Source organism: Salvelinus fontinalis, chromosome 2 (genome assembly GCF_029448725.1).
Source record: "Salvelinus fontinalis isolate EN_2023a chromosome 2, ASM2944872v1, whole genome shotgun sequence".
NCBI classification, from domain to species: domain Eukaryota; kingdom Metazoa; phylum Chordata; class Actinopteri; order Salmoniformes; family Salmonidae; genus Salvelinus; species Salvelinus fontinalis.
This window is the reverse complement of record NC_074666.1, coordinates 46,056,548-46,081,042: the sequence shown is the minus strand read 5'-3', so window position 1 is coordinate 46,081,042 and position 24,495 is coordinate 46,056,548. Positions and strand designations below refer to the sequence as shown.

General features: G+C 42.3%; 1 protein-coding gene across 2 annotated transcripts; it reads left to right on the top strand.

Annotated features, from left to right (window-relative positions):
- The first annotated feature begins 4,688 nt into the window (after positions 1-4,688).
- Positions 4,689-17,221, top strand: LOC129819844 (calpain small subunit 1-like). Of its 2 annotated transcripts, XM_055876483.1 has the most exons (12): positions 4,689-4,823; positions 5,236-5,298; positions 5,479-5,550; positions 13,121-13,157; positions 13,271-13,363; positions 13,631-13,688; positions 13,898-13,962; positions 15,490-15,558; positions 15,707-15,785; positions 16,024-16,140; positions 16,372-16,430; positions 16,606-17,221. In XM_055876483.1, the coding sequence occupies exons 3-12, from the start codon at positions 5,504-5,506 to the stop codon at positions 16,630-16,632; spliced, it is 651 nt and encodes a 216-aa protein (XP_055732458.1). In that variant the 5' UTR covers positions 4,689-4,823; positions 5,236-5,298; positions 5,479-5,503; the 3' UTR covers positions 16,633-17,221. The 2 variants fall into 2 exon arrangements, with proteins under 2 accessions (XP_055732458.1, XP_055732451.1); XM_055876476.1 differs by lacking the exon at positions 5,236-5,298 and having other exon boundaries at positions 4,690-4,823.
- The last annotated feature ends 7,274 nt before the right edge of the window (positions 17,222-24,495 follow it).

The following is a 24,495-nucleotide window of genomic DNA, read 5'->3' as shown; positions in this document are numbered from 1 at the left end:
TTGAAGAATCTTAAATATAAAAACATTTGTAACACTTTTTTTTGGTTACTACATGATTCCATATATGTTATTTCATATTTTTGATGTCTTCACTATTATTCTGCAATGCTCTCACAAAATAATTTAAAAGTATGCATTAAGGTGTCTGTCATGTATGTATGTATGTATGTATGTATGTATGTGTATATATATATATATATATATGTGTATGTGTGTATATGTATGTGTACACTAAGTATACCAAACATTACGAACACCTTCCTAATGTTGAGTTGCACCGCTCCTGGATGTCCTTTGGGTGGTGGACCATTATTAATACACATGGGAAACTGTTGAGAGTGAACAAAAAAAACTGCAGAGTGGCAGTTATTGACACAAACCGGTGAACCTGGCAACTACCATACCCCGTTCAAAGGCACTTAAATATTTTGTCTTGCCCATTCACCCTCTGAATGGCACATATACACAATCCATGTCTCAATTGTCTTAAAATCTTCTTTTAACCTGTCTCCCCCCCTTCATCTACACTAAATAAAGTGGATTTAACAAGTGACATCAATAAGGGATCATAGCTTTCACCTGGATTCACCTTGCAGTCTATGTCATGGAAAGAGCAGATGTTCTTGGTATTTTGTATACTCAGTGTATATACTGTAAATCAGGGTTCCCCAACTACCGGCCCACGGGTAGTTATTTGGCCCCTCAAGTGTCTGTTGAATTTTCATTGTTGGACATAAACTGTAAAAACACCAGTAAATTGGCTCCAAATGATTTTAATTTGGGAAATCTGTCTACTAAAATGTAAATGTAAAATGCATTTCCACACAAAATAGAGAGACACGTGATCATATACAAATGTAAGCAAGGTTTGAAATGATTAAGTTTTAGTCAAATATTATATCTGTTTGGGCTTTTTGCAGTCTCCAAATTATTTGTAATTATGTTCCGGCCCCCCGACCATCCGCTCAAGAAGAAATCGGCCAGTGGATGAATCTAGTTGATGATCCCTGCTGTAAATCATTGGTTTGTACCTGTGTTTGGTCCGGGTCTGGAAGTTGTGCTGGTACCAGGACTGGAAACCTGGGGTGGGTGCTGGTTCTAGTGCTGGGACTGGGTCTGTAGACAGGAGGAAGGGCAACCTGAGGAGCAAGCAGAGACACACAAGGAAGCCCTAGACCCAGTGGTTAACGGTGGCACTCCCCTGTGGTCTGCTTGCTTCAGGTGAAGATTAGAATTCTGGTCCATCCTCTGCACCTCGTCTGGTGTCTGGGACTGGTTCCGGTCCTGGGTCTGGTGCTGGAACTGGGACAACTTGAGGAGCGAGCAGATGTAACCGATGTGAAATGGCTAGCTAATTAGCGGTGGTGCACGCTAATAGCGTTTCAACCGGTGACGTCACTCGCTCTGAGACCTTGAAGTAGTTGTAACGATGCTTCGTGAGTGTCAGTTGTTGATGTGTGCAGAGAGTCCCTGGTTCGAGCCCAGGTAGGAGCGAGGAGAGGGACGGAAGCTATACTGTTACACAGACACGGAAGCCCAAGACCCGGAGGTCAGTGATGGTACTCCCCTGTGGCCTGCTCGCTCCGGGCGTAGGTTGGTATCTTTAGGGGATTCCTTACTCTGTGCCCTGGTTGAGGTGGTGTTTTCTGCGTCCGGCCTGGTTTCTCCTGTTAGGAAACTGCTACTGGCGGTTGTCTGGTTGTGGCTGGGGGAGTCCGGGATTGTCCATGGAGTCAGGTCAGACCGCTGTCAAGACACTTACAGTAGCTTCCCTTCTTCCCCAGTCTTTCAGGTGTCTGAGTGGTCCGTGAACTAGGGGAACAGCCATAGCCGTGGTCAAGTCACTGTTACTAGCGCTGTCCCCTTGTCCGCCAAAATAAAATAGAAGATGGAGAAAAGGTATGGAGGAACACAACCCCAGAAAATCTCCACTGCACAGGTTTTTGCGTAATGAGGAGAAACCAGAGTCTATAGATTTTCAGATTTTTGTACAGATAACAGTACATAAAACTACACACAGATGTTAGATGATAATATTTAATGTATGGTTTTATCAGGATTGTGGCAAATATTTTCTACTTGTGGTCAAGTTATGTTTGGCGGTAAAGACTTCCTTTCTCTTTGCATGATCATCCATTCTGCTTCGGGGGACCCAGCTAGTGAGTTTGATTGACAGTGTCAGTGGTTTTGTTTATGCCATGATCAACTCACGCGGAATCACAGACATTTTGCTTATGCGTAGAAAGATGATACCAGAGTTCCCACTTGGGAACTACAGTATGTATCAGAATCAACCAATAGCAAGCTCTATGCGACTTAGGTTAAGATTAGAAAAAGGGTTAGCGTTATGTAGATGGTGGTTGGAAGAGTGCGCTTGTTTGAAATGGAAAAGAGTTGAGGTAGCTTTTGATAAAAAAGAACATCAAGATGAAGCAGCTGCTTTATAAGTGGGATGCACTGTTGAGCAGCGCTACATTGTACGGAGAATGTGACAGCCGGTTAAATGGTGTCCCTTGAAGGTGTAACAGTATAATTTTAGTCCGTCCCCTCGCCCCGACCCGGGCGCGAACCAGGGACCCTCTGCACACATCAACAACAGTCACCCACGAAGCATCGTTACCCATCGCCCCACAAAGGACGCGAGGTGTAACAGTATCATTTTAGTCCGTCCCCTCGCCCCGGGCGCGAACCAGGGACCCTCTGCACACATCAACAACAGTCACCCACGAAGCATCGTTACCCATCGCACCACAAAGGCCGCGGCCCTCGCAGAGCAAGGGGAACCACTACTTCAAGATCTCAGAGCAAGTGACATCACCGATTGAAAGGCTATTAGCGCGCACCACCGCTAACTAGCTAGCCATTTCACATCCGTTACACTCACCCCCCTTTCGACCTCCTCCTTTTCCGCAGCAACCAGTGATCCGGGTCAACAGCATCAATGTAACAGTATAACTTTACGTCCGTCCCTCGCCCCGGGCGCCTCTGCACACATCAACAACAGTCACCCACGAAGCATCGTTACCCATCACTCCACAAAAGCCGCGGCCCTTGCAGAGCAAGGGGAACCACTACTTCAAGATCTCAAAGCGAGTGACGTCACCGATTGAAAGGCTATTATCGCGCACCACCGCTAACTAGCTAGCCATTTCACATCCGTTACAAAGGCAAGAACAAGATGTATGTCAGGAGAAGTGCAGTATTATCATAAGGAGACATATACTTGAAATGGAGGGAAAAAGAGAGGCAGAGAGAGAGAGCACGGTAGAGGATAAGCTTGAGTCGGTTAAAAATGGCAAGGAAAAGGGATATGGTTTGTTAAAGAAGAATGGTAGAAATTGTAAGCAGAGTGAGCTGAAGACAGGAGGAGAAATGGAAGTGAATGAGGTCGAAGTATCCGAGGTGGTAGGTGTGGTGAATTTCTCGGAGCCCGAGGCTTGCACCGAGGGTCAGGATAAAGATGAGTCTGACAGTAGGGCTGAAGTTTTTGGAAGATGTGGACCCTTGCCCTTTGGCTGATCCATTTGTTGTTTTAGGGTCAGTGAAAACAGAATTGGGTGCTGTGGAATCAGTGAGGGTAACCAGAAGTGGTCTTGTGATAATTGTTTGTGTTTCTGCTGGTCATAGGTACGAAGGTGCTCTGCGTTAAACCAATGGGGGCAAGACATTTTAATTGTTTTGCTCCCAATAAAATAGCGCCATTGAAAGGAGTGATTTACTGGGGTAACAGTAAATGTAAAAGTTGACCAATTGAAGGGGAAGATTCCCGGTGTTTGTGATGCTCGTCGTTTGGTGCAACGCAGACAGGGTGGTGTGAGTGGTGAAATAGAGTCATTGTTTGTTGTTTTTATGTTGAGTCTGCTTGCCAAAGTGATGTTGGGATATATAAGTTATCCTGTATGAGCTTTTGTGCCGAACTCTTTACGTTGTTACAGGTGTCAAGCTTATGGGCATGTAGCAGCAGTGTGTAGGAGGGAGGTTCCTAGATGTGAGAAGTGTGCAGAAGGGCATGAGACAAAGGAATGTGTAGCTTTGGGGAAAGTAGTGGTATGTGTTAATTGTAGGTGTAGTCATGGGGCTGAGGATCAGAAAAGGCCCGTGCGAGTGAGGCAGGTTGATGTTTTCATGGTTAGAGTAGTGCAAAAGTTGTCATATGCTGAGACAGTGAAGAAAGTAGAGGAAGATGGGTCAAGGGGGAGGGATCCTGCGAGGAGGGGTGTGAGGTAGATATGTACCAGTACAGAGGGATAGGCCAAAAAGTGATATGTTAGAGTAAGATTGGATTTTTAGCATTTATAGCAATGGTTATCAACTGTACTGGAGGGATAGAACGTAAGTCACAGAAAATTGAGGTTGTGGTGGCAGCTGCAGAGAGGTAGTTGGGTGTGCGAGACATGACATCAGAATTTACAGGGTGTGTTAAGTGGTGGTGTCCCATCCTTTCAGGTTATTGGCCTGAGGTAGGACTAAATATATTTAAATAGTGGAGTAGTGTGGTGTTATTTTTTTGTGAGTGTAGTGTTAGAGGGTCGTTTTTTAAATTTTTATAAAATAAATAAAATTCAAGCAAAGTATAAGGGAGTTAGTTGTACTCCAGTGTAGTATGTGGCTGTAATGCAACATTTATTGGATGCTAACCGCCGTTAAACCTCATCGAAGAAGCAGCTAGCTCTACGCAAAAAACTTACGTTCACTTTAACTAAGAGGACCCCAGTTTCAGACATGACATGGGCACGGCATCACTCCTCATTGGTTTACCAAAATAACGTGCGTGACAGCCTCCTTGCTTTCTTTTTACAATATCACTGGCAACTCAAAGTCTGGTAAGTAGCTACTACTAACATGTTGAATACTTTTGTCGATGTGACTATAGTGTTATTGTAGCCTCGTTTGCCTACCACGTCAGCATGCTCAGCTAGCTAACGTTAACTAGTTAGTAACACCCTGCTAGCCATCCTCTTCCTTTCCGGGCAAGCTAGCTAGTAGCTAGCCTGTCTAGTAGTTGGTTTGTAGGCTTACGAAAAAGACCATACAGTTTTGGGTTGTAATCGTAACATTATTTAAACGAACTGACTGTTCAGCCTTCCCATTAAATATGTTCGTAGCATTGATTTAAGTTAACTTCGCTAGTTAACGTCGATGTGGTCGGCAAATTACCCCCCTAACTTGCTGTCGTGAGTTAAACATCAATTTATCATTCGCAGGTTTAATATTGATTAATTTTGTCCTTTTTAGCAGACCACTCTGAAAGGGGTGTTTTTTTGCCAAAGTCGTCTTAGGGCGAAACATTTGCAGCGGGTATGACTCCCATGGCATGTATCAACTTGAGTAATTGGCCTATCCTAGCTGACTTAGTAGGCTTCCATTATTCTTGTAATGGCCGTATGATTTCCATGATTTATTTGACTCAGGTGTTTTTTAAATATAAACTACGTTTAAAAACGACTAACGTTTTTTCATGTTTTTCCTTTCTCCCAGGTTGACACATTTCAATTGATTAAACATGTTTCTTGCCAAAAGACTCATCGGTGGCATTCTTGATGTCGTAAGGTAGGGATCTGGCTGTAGTAGTAAGGACGTCTTCTAAATCATTCTCTTATGTATTAACAATGTTCACCACGAGAATTTAGTCTCTACATGTTTCTGGCAAAAAAAATAATAATCGTTTCCTGGACTTTGCCAGATGGGAAGGTGGTTGAGGAGGCTGTATAGGTTGCGGGGGAGGAAGGGCAATGAAAGTAGTCTAATTTTAGGACACTGACACTCCTAAAACTGATTGTACCATTGCAACAGCCAAGCTATGTTGGATAGGAGCATGATTCTTCAGATAGTAACCTCAGGCCATAAAACAATCCCTCATCATACACTATAGTATCAAAAGTATGTGGACACATGCTTGTTGAACATCTCATTCCAAAATCATGGGCATTAATATGGAATCCCCCCTTTACTTCTATAACAGCCTCCTCTCTTCTGGGGAGGCTTTCCACTAGATGTTGGAACATTGCTGTGCGGACTTGCTTCAATTCAGCCACAAGCATTAGTGAGGTCGGGCACTGATGTTGGGAATTTAAGCCTGGCTCATGGTCGGCGTTCCAATTCATCCCAAAGGTGTTCGATGTGGTTGAGGTCAGGGCTCTGTGCAGGCCAGTCAAGTTCTTCCACACCGATCTCAACAAACCATTTCTGTATGGACCTTGCTTAGTACACAGGGGCATTGTCATGCTGCAACAGGAAAGGGCCTTCCCCAAACTTTTGCCAAGAAGTTGTAAGCACAGAATCGTCGAGTATGTACACTGTAGCGTTAAGATTTCCCTTCACTGGAACAAAGGGGCCTAGCCTGAACCATGAAAACAGCCCCAGACCATTATTCCTCCTCCACCAAACTTTGCGCACAGTGATCTTAGGCTTGTGAACGGCTGCTCAGCCATGGAAATACAGTTCCTGAAGCTCCCAACAAACAGTTATTGTGCTGACGTTGCTTCCAGAGGCAGTTTGGAACTCGGTAGTGAGTGTTGCAACTGAAGACAGGTGAGTTTTACGCTCTAGCACTTGGTGGTCCAGTTCTGTGAGCTTGTGTGGCTTACCATTTTGCGGCAGGGCTGTTGTTGCTCCTATTTATTTATTTTCTCACCTTTATTTAACCAGGTAGGCCAGTTGAGGACAAGTTCTCATTTACAACTGCGACCTGGTCAAGATAAAGCAAAGCAGTGCGACAAAAACAACAGTTACACATGGGATAAAGAAACGTACAGTCAATAACACAATAGAAAAAGCTATGTGCAGATGTAGTAAAATTAGGGAGGTAAGGCAATAAATAGGCCATAGTGATGAAATAATTACAATTTATCATTAAAACTGGAGTGATAGATGTGCAGATGATGATGTGCAAGTAGAGATACTTGGGTGGGGGAAAAAATAACAATATGGGGATGAGGTAGTTGGGTGGGCTATTTACAGATGGGCTGTGTACAGGTGCAGTGATCGGTAAGCTGCTCAGACAGCTGATGCTTAAAGTTGGTGAGGGAGATAAGCCTCCAGCTTAAGTGATTTTAGCAATTCGTTCCAGTCATTGACAGCAGAGAACTGGAAGGAAAGGCAGCCAAACGAGGTGTTGGCTTTGGGGATGACCAGTGAAATATACCTGCTGGAGCACGTGCTACGGATGGGTGTTGCTATAGATGACCTGGAGCTGGTGGGTTTGGCGACGAATATGTTGTGAGGGCCAGCCAACGAGAGCATACAGGTTGCAGTGGTGGATTGTATATTGGGCTTTGGTGATAAAACGGATGGCATTGTGATAGCAAATTGGATGTAGTCTGAGTAGAGTGTTGGAGGCTAATTTGTAAATTACATCCCCGAAGTTAAGGATCGGAAGGATAGTCAGTTTTACCAGGGTATGTTTGGCAGCATGAGTGAAGGAGGCTTTGTTGCGAAATAGGAAGCTGATTCTAGATTTAATTTTGGAATGGAGATGCTTAATGTGAGTCTGGAGAGTTCACAGTCTAACCAGACACCTAGGTATTTGTAGTTGTCCACATATTCTAAGTCAGAACCGTCCAGAGTAGTGATGCTAGTCGAGCGTGTGCGGGCAGCAATCGGTTGAAGAGCATGCATTTAGTTTTACTAGCATTTAAAACTTCTTATGGCTGCATCCCGCTACCGGGATCGATATGACAACAGCCAGTGAATGTGCAGGGCGCCAAATTCAAACAACAGAAATCTCATAATTAAAATTCCTCAAACATGTCTTTTATATAATTTTAAAGGTAATCTTGTTAATCCCACCAAAGTGTCCGATTTCAAATATACTTTTCAGCGAAAGCACTACAAACGATTATTTTAGGTCACCACAAAACCACAATAAGCACAGCCATTTTTCCAGCGAAAGATAGCAGTCAGAAAAAGCAGAAATAGAGATAAAATTAATCACTAACCTTTGATTATCTTCATCAGATGACACTCATAGGACTTCATGTTACACAATACATGCATGTTTTGTTTGATAAAGTTCATATTTATAACAAGAAATCGGAGTTTACATTGGCGCGTTACATTCACTAGTTCCAAAAACATCAAGTGATTTTGCATAGCCACGTCGTTTCAACAGAAATAGTCATCATAAATGTAGATGATAATACAAGTTATACACATGGAATTATAGATATATCTCTCCTTAATGCAACCGCTGTGTCAGATTTCAAAAAAACTTTACGGAAAAAGCAAATCATGCAATAATCTGAGACGGAGCTCAGAACAATAGCCAAATTAGACGCCATGTTGGGGTCAACAGAAACCAGAAAATATATGATAAATGTTTCCTTACCTTTGATGAACTTCATCAGAATGCAGTCCTAGGAATCCCAGGTCCACAATAAATGCTTGATTTGTTCGATAATGTCTGTTATTTATGTCCAATTAGCTACTTTGGTTAGCGCCTTTGGTAAACAATTCCAAAGTCACAAAGCGCCTCCACTATAACGTGACGAAATGTCCAAACGTTCCGTAACAGTCAGTAGAAACATGTCAAACGATGTACTGAATCAATCTTTAGAATTTTGTTAACATACATCTTGAATAACGTTCCAACCGGAGAATTAGATTGACTTCAGAAGAGCGGTGGAACGTAGGTCCTCCTCATGTGAAAGCATGCTCAGCTCGTGGCAGTGATTACTAATTCCTGTCTCCTTCGGCCCCCCTTCACATTAGAGTCATCAAAGTTTTATTGACTGTTGACATCTAGTGGAAGCCGTAAGAAGTGAAAACTCATCCATATCTCGCTGTAATTTCATTGAGAGCTTGGTTGAAAATCTGCCACCTCAGAAAAAATTCAAACAGGAAGTGGAACTTCTCAGGTTTTTGCCTGCCATATGAGTTCTGTTATACTCACAGACATAATTCAAACAGTTTTAGAAACTTCAGAGTGTTTCCTATCCAATGCAAATATTAATAACTATGACTGAGGAGCAGGCAGTTTACTATGGGCACCTCTGTGTACCTTTCATCCAAGCTACTCATAACTGCCCATGCAGCCATAAGAAGTTAAAAGCAGTTGGAGGCCATGGAAGCAGTGTTGTATGGCATTGAAGCTCGTTTGGAGGTTTGTTAGCACAGTGTCCAACAAAGGGCCAGATGTATACAGAATGGTGTCGTCTGCGTAGAGGTGAATCAGAGAATCGCCAGCAGCAAGAGCGACATCATTGATATATATACAGAGAAAAGAGTCGGCCCGAGAATTGAACCCTGTGGTACCCCCATAGAGACTGCCAGAGGTCCAGACGACAGGCCCTCCGATTTGACACACTGAACTCTATCAGAGAAGTAGTTGGTCAACCAGGCGAGGCAGTCATTTGAGAAACCAATGCTATCGAGTCTGCCGATGAGAATGCAGTGATTGACAGAGTCGAAAGCCTTGGCCAGGTCGATGAAGACAGCTGCACAGTACTGTCTTTTATCGATGGCGGTTATGATATCGTTTAGGACCTTGAGCGTGACTGAGGTGCACCCATGACCAGCTCGGAAACCAGATTGCATAGTGGAGAAGGTACGGTGGGATTCGAAATGGTCGGTGATCTGTTTAACTTGATTTTAGAAAGGCATGGCAGGATGGATATAGGTCTGTAACAGTTTGGGTCTAGAGTGTCTCCCCCCTTGAAGAGAGGGATGACCGCAGCAGCTTTCTAATCTTTAGGGATCTCAGACGATGCGAAAGAGAGGTTGAACAGGCTAGTAATAGGGGTTGCAACAATTTCAGCGGATAATTTTAGAAAGAGAGGGTTCAGATTGCCTAGCTGATTTGTAGGGGTTCAGATTTTGCAGCTCTTTCAGAACATCAGCTATCTGGATTTGGGTGAAGGAGAAATGGGGGAGGCTTGGGCAAGTTGATGTGGATGGGTGCAGAGCTGTTGGCGGGGTAGGGTTTAGAGGTCGACCGATTATGATTTTTTTCAACGCCGATACCGATTATTGGAGGACCAAAAAAAGCCGATTTTTATTTTATTTTTTATTTGTAATAATGACAATTACAACAATACTGAATGAACAATAATTTTAACTTAATAGATTACATCAATAAAATCAATTTAGCCTCAAATAAATAATGAAACATGTTCAATTTGGTTTAAATAATGCAAAAACAAAGTGTTGGAGAAGAAAGTAAAAGTGCAATATGTGCAATATGTGCCAAAGCTAACGTTTAAGTTCCTTGCTCAGAACATGAGAACATATGAAAGCTGGTGGTTCCTTTTAACATGAGTCTTCAATATTCCCAGGTAAGAAGTTTTAGGTTGTAGTTATTATATGACTATTTCTCTCTATACCATTTGTTGTTCATTAACCTTTGACTATTGGATGTTCTTATAGGCACTTTAGTATTGCCAGTGTAACAATATAGCTTCCGTCCCTCTCCTCGCTCCTACCTGGGCTTGAACCAGGAACACATCGACAACAGCAACCCTCGAAGCAGCGTTACCCATGCACAGCAAGGGGAACAACCACTCCAAGTCTCAGAGCGAGTGACGTTTGAAACGCTATTAGCACGCACCCCACTAACTAGCTAGCCATTTCACATCGGTTACACCAGCCTAATCTCGGGAGTTGATGGCTTGAAGTCATAAACAGCGCAATGCTTGAAGCACAACGAAGAGCTGCTGGCAAAACACACGAAAGTGCTGTTTGAATGAATGCTTACGAGCATGCTGCTGCCCACCACCGCTCAGTCAGACTGCTCTATCAAATCATAGACTTAGTTATAACACGATACATACAGAAATATGAGCCTTAGTTTCCAGATTTGACCATATTAATGACCTATCAGCTCGAAAACAAGACGTTTATTCTTTCAGTGAAATACAGAACCGTAACTAACGGGTGGCATCCATAAGTCTAAATATTCCTGTTACATTGCACAACCTTCAATGTTATGTCATAATTACGTAAAATTCTGGCAAATTAGGCGGCCCAAACTGTTGCATATACACTGACTCTGCGTGCAATGAACGGAAGAGAAGTGACACAGTTTCACCTGGTTACTATTGCCTGCTAACCTGGATTTCTTTTAGCTAAATATGCAGGTTTAAAAATATATACTTCTGTGTATTGATTTTAAGAAAGGCATTGATGTTTATGGTTAGGTACACATTGGAGCAACGATACGCACCGCATCGATTATATGCAACGCAGGACACGCTAGATAAACTAGTAAAATCATCAACCATGTGTAGTTAACTAGTGATTATGATTGATTGTTTTTTATAAGATAAGTTTAATGCTAGCTAGCAACTTACCTTGGCTTACTGCATTCGCGTAACAGGCAGGCTCCTCGTGGAGTGCAATGTAATCAGGTGGTTAGAGCGTTGGACTAGTTAACTGTAAGGTTGCAAGATTGGATCCCCCGAGCTGACAAGGTAAAAATCTGTCGTTCTGCCCCTGAATGAGGCACTTAACCCGCCGTTCCTAGGCCGTCATTGAAAATAAGAATGTGTTCTTAACTGACTTGCCTAGTTAAAAAAAAGATTAAATAAAGGTGTAAAAATCAGCCAAATCGGTGTCCAAAAATACCAATTTCCGATTGTTATGAAAACTTGAAATCGGCCCTAATTAATCGGCCATTCCGATTAATCGGTCGATCTCTAGTAGGGTTAGCCAGGTGTAAAGCATGGCCAGCCGTAGAAAAATGCTTATTGAAACTCGATTATTGTAGATTTATCGGTGGTGACAGTTTTTCCTAGCCTCAGTGCAGTGGGCAGCTGGGAGGAGGTGGTCTTATACTCTATGGACTTTAGTGTCCCAAACCCTTTTGGAACTAGTGCTACAGGATGCAAATTTCTGTTTGAAATAGCTAGTCTTAGCTTTCCTAACTGACTGTGTATATTGGTTCCTGACTTCCCTGAAAGTTGCATATCGTGTGCCCGTTCGATGCTAATGCAGTACGCCACATGATGTTTTTGTGCTGATCATGGGCAGTCAAGTCTTTAGTGAACCAAGGGCTATATCTGTTCTTAGTTCTAAATTTTTTTTGAATGGGGGATGCTTATTTAAGATGGTGAGGAAAGCACTTTTAAAGAACAACCAAGCATCCTCTACTGATGGGATAAGGTCAATATGCTTCCAGGATTCCAGGATCGATTAGAAAGGCCTGCTCACTGAAGTGTTTTAGGGAGCGTTTGATAGTGATGAGGGGTGGTCTTTTGATCGCAGACCCATAGCGGATGCAGGCAATGAAGCAGTGATCGCTGAGATCCTGGTTGAAGACAGCAGAGGTGTATTTAGAGGGCAGGTTAGTCAGGATGATATCTATGAGGGTGCCCGTGTTTACGTATTTGGGGTTGTACCTGGTGGTTTCCTTGATAATTTGTGTGAGATTGAGGGCATCTAGCTTAGATTGTAGGACGGGTGGGGTGTTAAGCATATCCCAGTTTAGGTCACCTAAGAGTACGAGCTCTGAAGATAGATGGGGGGGCAATCAATTCACATGTGGTGTCCAGGTCACAGCTGGGGGCTGAGGGGGGTCTATAACAAGCGGCAACAGTGAAAGACTTATTTCTGGAAAGGTGGATTTTTAAAAGTAGAAGCATGAACTGATTGGGCACAGACCTGGACAGTATGACAGAACTCTGCAGGCTATCTCTGCAGTAGATTGCAACTCCGCCACCTTTGGCAGTTCTATCTTGACAGAAAATGTTGTAGTTGGGGATGGAAACTTCAGAATTTTTGGTGGACTTCCTAAGCCAGGATTCAGACACGGCTAGGACATCCAGGTTAGCGGAGTGTGCTAAAGCAGCGAATAGAACAAACTTAGGGAGGAGGCATCTGATGTTAACATGCATGAAACCAAGGCTTTACAATAACAGCACTTAGTTTAGCAGGGCAGACATTTTCCGAACTGAGTTGTTGGAGAGGTGGCATCCAATGACAGTGCCACGTTCAAAGCTCTTCAGTAAGGTCATTCTACTGCCAATGTTTGTCTAAGGCGATTCCATGGCTGCAGGAACGGGTGTGGCTGAAATAGCCGAATACACTAATTTGAAGGGGAGTCCACAAGTGTGTGTGTGTGTGTCGTATCTATCTCTTAGGAATGCTACAAAGTGACTAACCTGTTCATTTCCTGTGTCCTTTGCAGCAATATTGATCCAGCTGTGTTTGTGCCCTCTGACCCAGTGAGTGGCATCGCTATTTTATCATTCAAGTTATCACCAGAGCATACTGTATTGCTGAAAATGTGCATTTGTTATGGATAATTGTAACCTGAAGTACAAATGTTATCGCGCAGCCCGCACCACGAAGGCCACTTGCGTACGCAGAGCAGAATGAGAGTGACGAGGAAAGACAGTTTCGCAAAGTCTTCCAGCAGTTGGCTGGAGATGTGAGTACGATACGTCCCTGTCACTTCTCACACATTCCTATTCTAGTTTACCTTCATAATACCCCCGTAAAAGTAAACCCCTTGTGGCAATGCTACACATTGCCATTAGAAAGGCACTGTGACTGCTGAAATTGATGCAGCATAGCAGTTTGATCTTCATGTAATTATTTCTGTTTTAAGAATGTCTCAAGTTGAATATTGTTAAGACACTTTATACGTGGTATTCTTTGATGTTGGAGTAATTAAACGGAATAACTTTTCCCAAAGGACATGGAGGTGAGCCCAACTGAATTGATGAACATCTTGAACAGAATTATTTCCAAACGTAAGCTATGTTCCTGTCTCTGTTCATGTGGCTTTGCCTGTGCTTGTGTGCATTAAGTGTATACTTGTTATTCAATCACTCTATCTCAGAAAGCCATGTTTGAGATGTAATATTTGTGATGAATTTCTCAGTGAGATTGATTGTTTGTCTTTGTGAGTCATTAAGGGCATGTTAATCCAGTGAGTGACCTGGCTGCTTTTGAATTTTAGATGATGACCTGAAGACAGACGGGTTTAGCATTGAGTCCTGCAGGAGCATGGTTGCAGTCATGGATGTATCCTTCCTGTTATTATCTGTTTGTGGTAATGCATCTGATGTTGATGCAAAAGTATAATTTCCAGAATTTAGTGCCATAAGAATGGAGAGATTATTCAGACATGGCCATATAAAAGGTCTCAGCGGGGGAAGGTTTATTGACAAACCATGCTTGGAAAGCATGGGTTGTTCATAACCTCCACCTTAGCCATAGAAAATGTCTAAGAACATGTCGAAATACCTTCCTAAGTGGGTATTTGTTCACTTCCCTTCACTGATTTTGAAAGGAAATTACTGGTTTAAAAAAATATGGTGGAAACTCTCACTCCACCAATCCAAAGCTTTTAGAGTTGTGGGAAGTAATTGTGCACATGTTCACTTCCCTTCACTGATTTGAAAGGAAATGGGGGAATTCTCAATTGGTAAAGTTTGTCCTCCCCTCGACTACGCCATCCTCTTTTCTGTGACCCGGAAACCAATAAGTGGTCACCATATGTAGGGATGTCAATTTGTTAATAGGCGAACGGAAGAGTTTGCACCTCTCTGATAGCCTCCTCCAGCCAAGGACATTCTGGTGTTTCCTATCACGGAAGTGTTTTGAAATCTGCCCACACCCCATTTGAATCATCTGTTGTTTTTTCTCGAATGAGAAGACCATGCACATGTTTAAAATCAATACACTACTTATCTTTTATATATGAAATGTCTGGCACAACCAGCTACATTTCTTTTTACCACTTAACACATTTATTTTGGGATTCCTCTGGAAACGTAATTTGCCTGATGTGCGTGGTGGAGTCTCATTTCATACTGCGCATTTGTTTCCTTTCTTCCGCTCCTCGATTTACCTTTGGCCTTTTTCATAGGAGACGAGTAGTGGAAGCAACGAGTCGAGCAAAACAAATTGAGAATCTCCCAATGACTGGTATAAGAAATATGGTGGAAACTCCCATTAGCCCATGCTTCCACCAAGCCAATGATGTAACTTACGCTGAGTGTACAAAACATTAGGAACACCTTCCTAATCTTGAGTTGCACCCCCTTTTTGCCCTCGGAGCAGCCTTAATTAATCGGGGCATGGACTCTACAAGGTGTCAAAAGCATTCCACTGGGATGCTGGCGCTACCCACAGTTCTCAAGTTGGCTTGATGTCCTTTGGGTGGTGGACCGTTCTTGATACACACAGGAAACTGTTGAGGTTGAAAAATCCAGCAGCGTTGCAGTTCTTGACACACTCAAACCGGTGTGCTTGGCACCTACTACCATACCCTGTTCAAAGGCACTTCAATATTTTTTGTCTTGCCCAATTACCCTATGAACGGCACATATACACAATCCATGTCCCTATTGTCTGAAAAATCCTTCTGTAACCAGTCTCCTCCCCTTCATTGTTTTGAAGTGGATTTAACAAGTGACATCAATAAAGGATCATGGCTTTCATCTGGATTCACCTTGTCTGTCAGGGAAGGAACGGGTGTTCTTAATGTTTTGTGTACACAGCATTGTTATAGGTGTCAGGTTTTTGTTAACCTTAACGCTGTTGCAGTGTGACAGTACTGGGAAGCTCGGATTCCATGAGTTCAAACACCTCTGGAACAATATCAAGAAATGGCAGGTGAGAGTAACAAAGTAGTTTGAGAGTATTGGCACTAATATACATTTTAATTTTTTTATTAGAAAGTATAATACAAATTTGTAACCATGGAGATTTAATCATAGATGTATCATACAACATACACATGTATCTCACTGTGTTTTTTCAGTGTGTGTATAAGACTTATGACACTGATGGCTCTGGGGTTATTGGTGCAGATGAGCTTCCCAATGCTTTCAGGGCGGCAGGTAAGAGCTATCATGTAGCACAAACATTTTGGCTGTTTGCCAGACACTTTTTACAGCATACATCTTGAAACATTGCACTTTGTTATATGAATACATTTTGAATCTCTAAGTTCTTAAGTCAAGTGGTGTTTGACCCAGCAATTCTGTTATTCTTTACAACTTTATACATATCAGCTTTTCAGTGTGGACCAAGGATGTACATAAAACCTAAACATGTATGTCTATGGTTTGAACACAGGCTTTCCCCTCAATGATCAGCTGTTCCAGATGATCATTCGCAGATACAGCGATGAGAACGGGAACATGGACTTTGACAACTGCATTGGCTGCCTTGTGAGATTGGACGCTATGTGCCGTAAGTCCAATTCCCTGCTCTTTCCTATCTCATCACCATGGCAATGGTTATTTTTGATCTGTATAGATGTTCGATGTAAAAATATATATATATATAACTACATACGCATTAACCTTTGTTACATTTTTGTGTCAGCACAACTAATGGTACTTTGAAAATAATGGGGTACATAATCATTGTGAAAATTGGCAAAGTTGTTTTGTCACTAAAAGTAGTATCTTCCTGGTTCAGGTGCCTTCAAAACCTTAGACAAGGATAACAATGGAACTATCAAGGTCAACGTTCAAGAGGTAAGCATGTCACACTTACAAGCTGTAACAATTAGACGGTTTTATGAATGTAATTAGCCTAGCAGAACTACTTTAGGAACAACATTGTAGAGTAATGCCGACGATATCACACGAGGTCAAAACCCACCATTGTACAGGGTTGATGTCAATCAATTGTTTTTCTGTCTCTCTGCAGTGGCTCCAGTTGACAATGTACTCCTAAGCACATTAAATGCCTACACGTGTTTACAAAACAACTCTTTCTACATGGCGCTGCGCTTTAGACCACTCCAGGGACACCCTATGTCAGTCAACCAGCCCCCCAGTGTATGCAGGTTTCCCTACATGCTTTGCAACCTACACTATGTGAATATAGCATTTTCTCATATAACAAAGGGGAGTTGTAGACCAATTTGTAGACTATTGTGGTAGCAAAAACCTGCACACGTTGTTCTTTGGACTGCTCAATACCAATGCTAGTCTTGCACTTGCCACGACTATCTGCTTGTTTTCCTTTTGAATTCAAGAAAACCTCTACACAGGCTATGGCTGTCTTCACCTTTCAAAGAGCTCTCTCAAATAGTAGTCATTTAACAATTATTTAAGCCAGTTATGAAATAGTCTGTCACATATGTAGCTACACAACAGCAAAACAATGCTAGTTTTAGACATGTCTCACAACAAAAAATTGTCTTGTGCCATTGCGTCATGAAGCCAACAGATGCCATTTAATGATTGGGTAAATGTTGCCATAAGTCACTGAGCTGTTATTACTTTGAAATGTATGGAATTAAAGAAATCTAAACAATGTATTTATTGCATGTGTTATTTCAACACTTCAAGCCTACTTATCGACCATTCAATCTTTAAGGGTTGATGCATTTACCTAATGGCTGGAATGATAAATGGATTTAAAAAAATTATAATTCAGATGTGCATCCAACACAGTGCTCTAGCTCATGTATTGTGGTCAGTCCGGGTACTTCTCCTTTCTCAGAAAAGTAAACCACGTAGCTAGCTACTGAGCTTGCGTACAAACTAGCGTGAGAAATATGACTGGTTAGCTAGCTAGCCAACTACAATGTTTTCCCACTAATCAGAAATGACACAACCTTTATTTCCCTCAAAGGTAACACTATCATGCATACTAATATTACAAATATCAAGTTTATTCGTCGGTCTTGTAAAAAGAATGAAGAGGCGACAATGCGTGGGAAACGTTGGGTAGCTAGCTACAATTTTGTAAAGACGTGACTAGTTAACATTAGCTAACTAACATTAGTTTAGCTAGCTAGCGTTATTTGTGGATAAACATGGGAAAATTTGCAAAACGACATTTGAGGCATTGTGCTTTTTACAGAGCTAATATGTTACCATTTGCCATACCAACAGGGTTTGCCGCTGTGTACATAAACGTTACAGCTAACGTTAGCTAGCAAGTCATGCATTTTTTCCGAAAGGGTAACTTTACCTAATGTAGCTACTTAAATAGCAGTCTACTCAGTAACGTCAAGATTAACTAAATCAAGACTTGGAGCACTGGCTGCTCTATGGCTCAATTTGATGATGATGGTACTCGGGTTGCGTCTGTTAAACTGATTGCGCGAGACTGTCGCAGCAGTGCAATTATTGGTTGCAGGGCTTGTATTCTTTTTCTTTCATGCAATGTAACGGGAATCAAATAGAATATAAACGCGCATTCGTGGACACACTTCACTTTACCTGATTTTTGATGCGCCCACCTGCTGATTTTTATCCAGGTTACACTATCAATCAAATGTTATTTTGTAATCAGAATTCTATAGTTTATCAAATGCATTTTATTTTAGATTTATGCTGTCTATTTTATATAGGTCCAGTGATGTACTGAGAATTGTTTTGGGAAGGGAAGGTCGAGAGCAGACAACGAGATGGATAAGGGGCATTGTGGAATATGTCTGCCTCACTTCAATGAATACACATGTTTACACATTTATTAAAAATGGATGTCACATTTACATAAGTATTCAGACCCTTTACTTTGTTGAAGCACCCTTGGCAGCGATTACAGCCTGAAGTCTTGTTAGGTATGACGCTACAAGCTTGGCACACCTGTATTTGGTGCAGATCCTCTCAAGCTCTGTCAGGTTGGATGGGGAGCGTCACTGCACATATATTTTCAGGTCTCTCCAGAGATGTTAGAGTGGGTTCAAGTCCGGGCTCTGGCTGGGCCACCCAAAGACATTCAGAGACTTGTCCCCGGGCCACTCCTGCGTTGTCTTGACTGTTTGCTTCTTGTTGGAAGGTGAACTTTTAACCCAGAGGTTCTGAGCAGGTATTCATCAAGGATCTCTACTTTGCTCCATTCATCTTTTCCTCGGTCCTGACTAGTCTCCCAGTTCCTGCCGCTGAAAAACATTCCCACAGCATGATGCTACCAACACCATGCTTCACAGTAGGGATGGTGCCAGGTTTCCTCCAGACGTGACTCTTGACATTCAGGTCAAAGAGTTCGATCTTGGTTTCATCAGACCAGAGAATCTAGTTTCTCATGGTCTGAGAGTAATTCCAAGCGGACTGTTGTGCTTTTTTTATTGAGAAATGGCTTCCGTCTGGCTACTGTATCATAAAGGCCTGATTGGTGGAGTGCTGCAGAGATGGTTGTCCTTCTGGAAGGTTCCCCCATCTTCACAGAGGAACTCTTGAGCTGTATCAGAGTGACCATCGGGTTTTTGTTCATTTCTCCCCCTATTGTAAAGTTTGGCCAGCGACCAGCTCTAGGAAAAGTCTTGGTCGTTCCAAACTTATTCCATTTAAGAATAATGGTGGTGTTCTTGGGGACCTTCAATGCTGCAGAAATGTTTTGGTACCCTTCCCCAGATCTGTGCCTCAGCACAATCCTATCTTAGAGCTCTACAGACAGTTCCTAAGGACCTCATGGCTTAGTTTTTTCTTTGACATGTAATGTCAACTGTCGGACCTTATATAGTCAGGTGTGTGCCTTTCCAAATCATGTCCAATCAATTTAATTGACCACAGGAGGACTCCAATCAAGTTGTAGAAACAGGATGCACCTGAGCTCAATTTCAAGTCTCATAGCAAAGGGTCTGAATACTTATGTAAAGGTTTTTTTGTTTTCTATAAATATGCAACATTTCTAAACGTTTCACTCTGTCCATTATGGGGTATTGTGTGTAGATTGCTGAGGATTTATTTAATCCATTTTAGTATAAGGCTGTAACGTAACATGTTGAGCAAGTGAAGGGGTCTGAATACTTTCCAAAGGCACTGTATATACACTACCAGTCAAACGTTTGGACACTTACTCATTTAAGGGTTTCTTTATTACTTTTTCTACATTGTAGAATAATAGTAAAGGCATCAAAACTATGGAACCATGTAGTAAAAGTGTTGAACCTAAAATAAATGTTTTTACACATACACAAAAAACATATACATGCATATTTATATACAACCACACATACTCAAATATTTACACAGGTACATGTTTGTGTATAATATATATTTACACAAACAAATATATACACAGACGCATATATACAGTTGTGGCCAGAAGTTGAATGACAAGTATTAATTTTCACAAAGTCTGCTGCCTCGGTATGATGGCAATTTGCATATACTCCAGAATGTTATGAAAAGTGATAAGATTATTTGCAAATTCCCCCTTTGCCATGCAAATTAACTGAATCCCCCAAAAACATTTCCACTGCACTTCAGCCCTGTCACAAAAGGACCAGCTGACAAGTCAGTGATTCTCACGTTAACAAGGCTGGAGATCACTCTGTCATGCTGATGGAGTTCAAATAACAGACTGGAAGCTTCAAAAGGAGGGTGGTGCTTGGAATCATTGTTCTTCCTCTGTCAATCATGGTTACCTGCAAGGAAACACGTGCCGTCATCATTGCTTTGCACAAAAAGGGCTTCACAGGCAAGGATATTGCTGCCAGTAAGATTGCACAAAAATCAACCATTTATCGGATCATCAAGAACTCCAAGGAGAGCAGTTCAATTGTTGTGAAGGCTTCAGGGCGCCCAAGAAAGTCCAGCAAGTGCCAGGACCGTCTCCGAAAGTTCATTCAGCTGTGAGATCAGGGCACCACTAGTACGGAATGGCAGCAGGCAGGTGTGAGTGCAACTGCATGCACAGTGAGGCAAAGACTTTTGTTGGATGGCCTGGTGTCAAGAAGGGCAGCAAAGAAGCCACTTCTCTCCAGGAAAAACATCAGGGACAGACTGATATTCTGCAAAAGGTACAGGGATTGGACTGCTGAGGACTGGGGTAAAGTCATTTTCTCTGATGAATCCCCTTTCCGATTGTTAAGGGCTTCCGGAAAAAAGCTTGTCCGTAGAAGACAAGGTGAGCGCTACCATCAGTCGTGTCATGCCAACAGTAAAGCGTCCTGAGACCATTCATGTGTGGGTTGTAGACTCCGTCTCATGCTACCACTAGAGTGACAGCACTGCCAGCATTCAAAAGTGACCAAAACATCAGCCAGGAAGCATAGGAACTGAGAAGTGGTCTGTGGTCACCACCTGCAGAACCACTCCTTTATTGGGGGTGTCTTGCTAATTGCCTATAATTTCCACCTTTTGTCTATTCCATTTGCACAACAGCATGTGACATTTATTGTCAATCAGTGTTGCTTCCTAAGTGGACAGTTTGATTTCACAGAAGTGTGATTGACTTGGAGTTACATTGTGTTGTTTAAGTGTTCCCTTTATTTTTTTGAGCAGTGTATATATACCCCTGCACTAGACGGTAACTTGGACTAACCATGATGTTGACATTGATAGTAGGGGTTTTGTTTTACCATGTCATCTGAATCGTAATGTTAAAGCTCATCAATACATATGGCTTTCTGGATGATATAGTACATTTAATTACTTAAAAGGTTCATAGTCTGCATTTTGCTTTGAGACCCAAGGATGAGGATTAAGGAGACTGGCATGGAGACTAGCATCCCATTGGCATGGAACAGACCGGATGGATGGTTCTTGTTGCAATCTCATTCTCATCAAGGGTGTATGAAATTATTAAACATGTATTCTTTTGAAGGCTGTCATTGTAAATAAGAATTTGTTCTTAACTGACTTGCCTAGTTAAATAAAAATGATCTTCCCTGTTCAAGTCGATATGTTTTCTAGGGGGTGTGGAACATGAGTGATCATTGTTCCAGATGAGGGATTGTTGGAAACTGACTAATTGACTTGAGCATGTTTTAGTATGTTTATAACTATATAAGTGGACTAGCAGTAGTGACTAGCATGTTATGGGTTAGATGGAATGATTTATGTGCAAATGTATTTGTGGCCAGAGGCAAAGTACATAGGGGGCCTGTGTTTGAGACTGAATGTTTGCATAAGTGTGTTAGTTGCAGGACCGACATCGGTGCATTCTATGGAATCCCAAAAGCCAAGGCTTTAACGTTACAGGGAATTGGGAAAGCGGAATTGAATATGACTGTGGTAGAGATTTGTGAGGCTCATAGATTAAGGAAGTGGGTAAAGAGTGTCTCTGTGGAACGATACCACTCTTCTGTGTATAGATACAGGGGATAGCTCATAGTAGAGGAAGGACAGCTAGCTATGCACAATATAGAGACTACTATGAAGACAAATCGTCACGCATACCCATCGAAGAAGATACATCTCTTGAAAGACTAGCTACGGATCCCTGAATACAGGAAGCCACCTCACTCGAAGGGGGAAGTTCACTGTAATAATAGCATCACATCTCCTGCAGGTGGTGATTAAGAAACATGTGTTTCTACGGTTGGATACACATCCAACACCACAAATCTCTTCCTCATTCCTAACTGCCAGCAGTGGGACCGAGTGATGGTAACAGGAAAGTGTCAGAAGGTTGCTGCTTATCAACTGTTGGGACCCAAAGGTTACACTGTAACGAGGGTGCTTACAAAGGGGTGGGGTGTAGATTGGCCTTGGGATGAGAGATGTGTGTGTACCTTACCTGAGCACAGGGAAGTATTATCCACAGATACTGACTGTAGCAGAACATAGCATGTCCTTGGAGATGTTGGTGTAGGAGTTAGGAGACAGGTAGGAAGTATATGAAAGATTCAGTCCTAGATCTATCGGCAAAACACAAGGGCAATAGGAGACCAGGAGACAGATTCAATGCAATAGCTATTCTCACGGCAGTCGCTGTAGGGACAGCAATTGAAGAAGTAGTGGTAGTGGTGAAGGATGCTATAGTAACAGCATGGAACTGGACTATGGCGCAAATTAGGTGTATTTCAAAGTATGCATCATGGGCAGTGTTATTGGTAGCAGGGGTTACCTTGTGAGCATTGCTGGGATATCACCTTCTGAAGGCATTGATGTTGATATGTGTAGACAGTGCTGATTTGCCTCAAGATGAGGTAAAGTTGATTAAGGCCACTGCACATGTATATTGGGTGGCCATGGGGGAAGGAGATAGGGGGCGAAGTTAAAAGTTATATGGCGTTGGAACAGCTTCTGTAATCTGTGGCCTAACGGGGAAGACTGGGTGAAAGCATACCTTCTTTTAGGGCCTTCATTTTTGTGAAACCCAGCAAAACAGTATCCCGAAGGTATAGAGTCAGGCTAAGAGAGAGTGGGAATCATCATGTTATCAAACTTCAGTTTTTCTTTGCATATCTAATTATGCATAGCTTAACGCATTGTTAATACTAGTTATGTTCTTAGGAACCCGGAAGCTGAAATAGAGAAAGTCAAAAGCTACAGCTGAAATGTCATTATCCTTTGTAGGATGAGAGGGGGGAATAAGAGTGTGCAATAATGTGATTATAGATCAGAGGTCATAAGTCTCAGAGGTGTAAATATACAAATCAACTGAGTGTTAATCATGTTTTATTTTCTGTTCATAAGTCATTTCCAAATGTATATAATGTTGAACAGTATGGAGTTACTATTCAAAAGAAGGGACTGTTGGATTTTAGCTAGGAATATACTTATTCATATTAGAACTTATTGATTACTGTACATGTATAATGAATGTATATGTTGGGGTCAATGGAGGGATAACAACTTGGTGTATGGAAAGTTACTGAGTGAGGAAGTGCAGAGAGCTTACATTCTGTTAAAAAATGGTTTTGTTAAATCTTGTGTATTTTATGGAGAGAGGAAAAGGGTAACAGTCTGGCTTCAGTCACTGATAAGGTAGGACAGCCGTGAATTAGGGAGGAATGAGGAATTCCGGCCGAGGTCAGGTCAGATGAAGTGAGAAGAAACAGTCACCACTTAAGTTCCTGCCTAGCAATAGAGATGTATTGTAAATTATAAATATAAACTCGGCAAAAAAAGAGACGTCCCTTTTTCAGGACCCTGTTTTTAAAAGATCATTCGTAAAAATCCAAGTAACTTCACAGATCTTCATTGTAAAGGGTTTTAACACTTTTTCCCATGCTAATTCAATGAACCATAAACAATGAACATGCACCTGTGTAACAGTCGTTAAGCCACTAACAGCTTACAGACGGTAGGCAATTAAGGTCACAGTTATGAAAACTTAGGACACTAAAAAGGCCTTTCTACTGACTGAAAAACAAAAAAAGATGCCGAGGGTCCCTGCTCATCTGCGTGGGCGTGCCTTAGGCATGCTGCAAGGGGGCATGAGGACTGCAGATGAGGCCATGGCAATAAACTTTGATGTCCGTACTGTGAGATGCCTAAGACAGCGCTACAGGGAGACAGGACGGAAAGTGGATCGTCCTCGCAGTGGCAGACCACGTGTAACAACACCTGCACAGGATCAGTGCATCCGAACATCACACCTGCGGGACAGGTTGGCAACAACAACTGCCCGAGTTACACCAGGAACGCACAATCCCTCCATCGGTGCTCAGACTGTCCGCAATAGGCTGAGAGAGGCTGAACTGAGGGCTTGTAGGCCTGTTGTAATGCAAGTCCTCACCAGACATCACCGGCTACGTCGCCTACGTCGCCTATGGGCACAAACTGACGCTGGACCAGACAGGACTGGCAAAAAGTGCTCTTCACTGATGAGTCGCGGCTTTCTCTCACCAGGGGTGATGGTCGGATTCACGGTAATCGTCGAAGGAATGAGCGTTACACCTAGGCC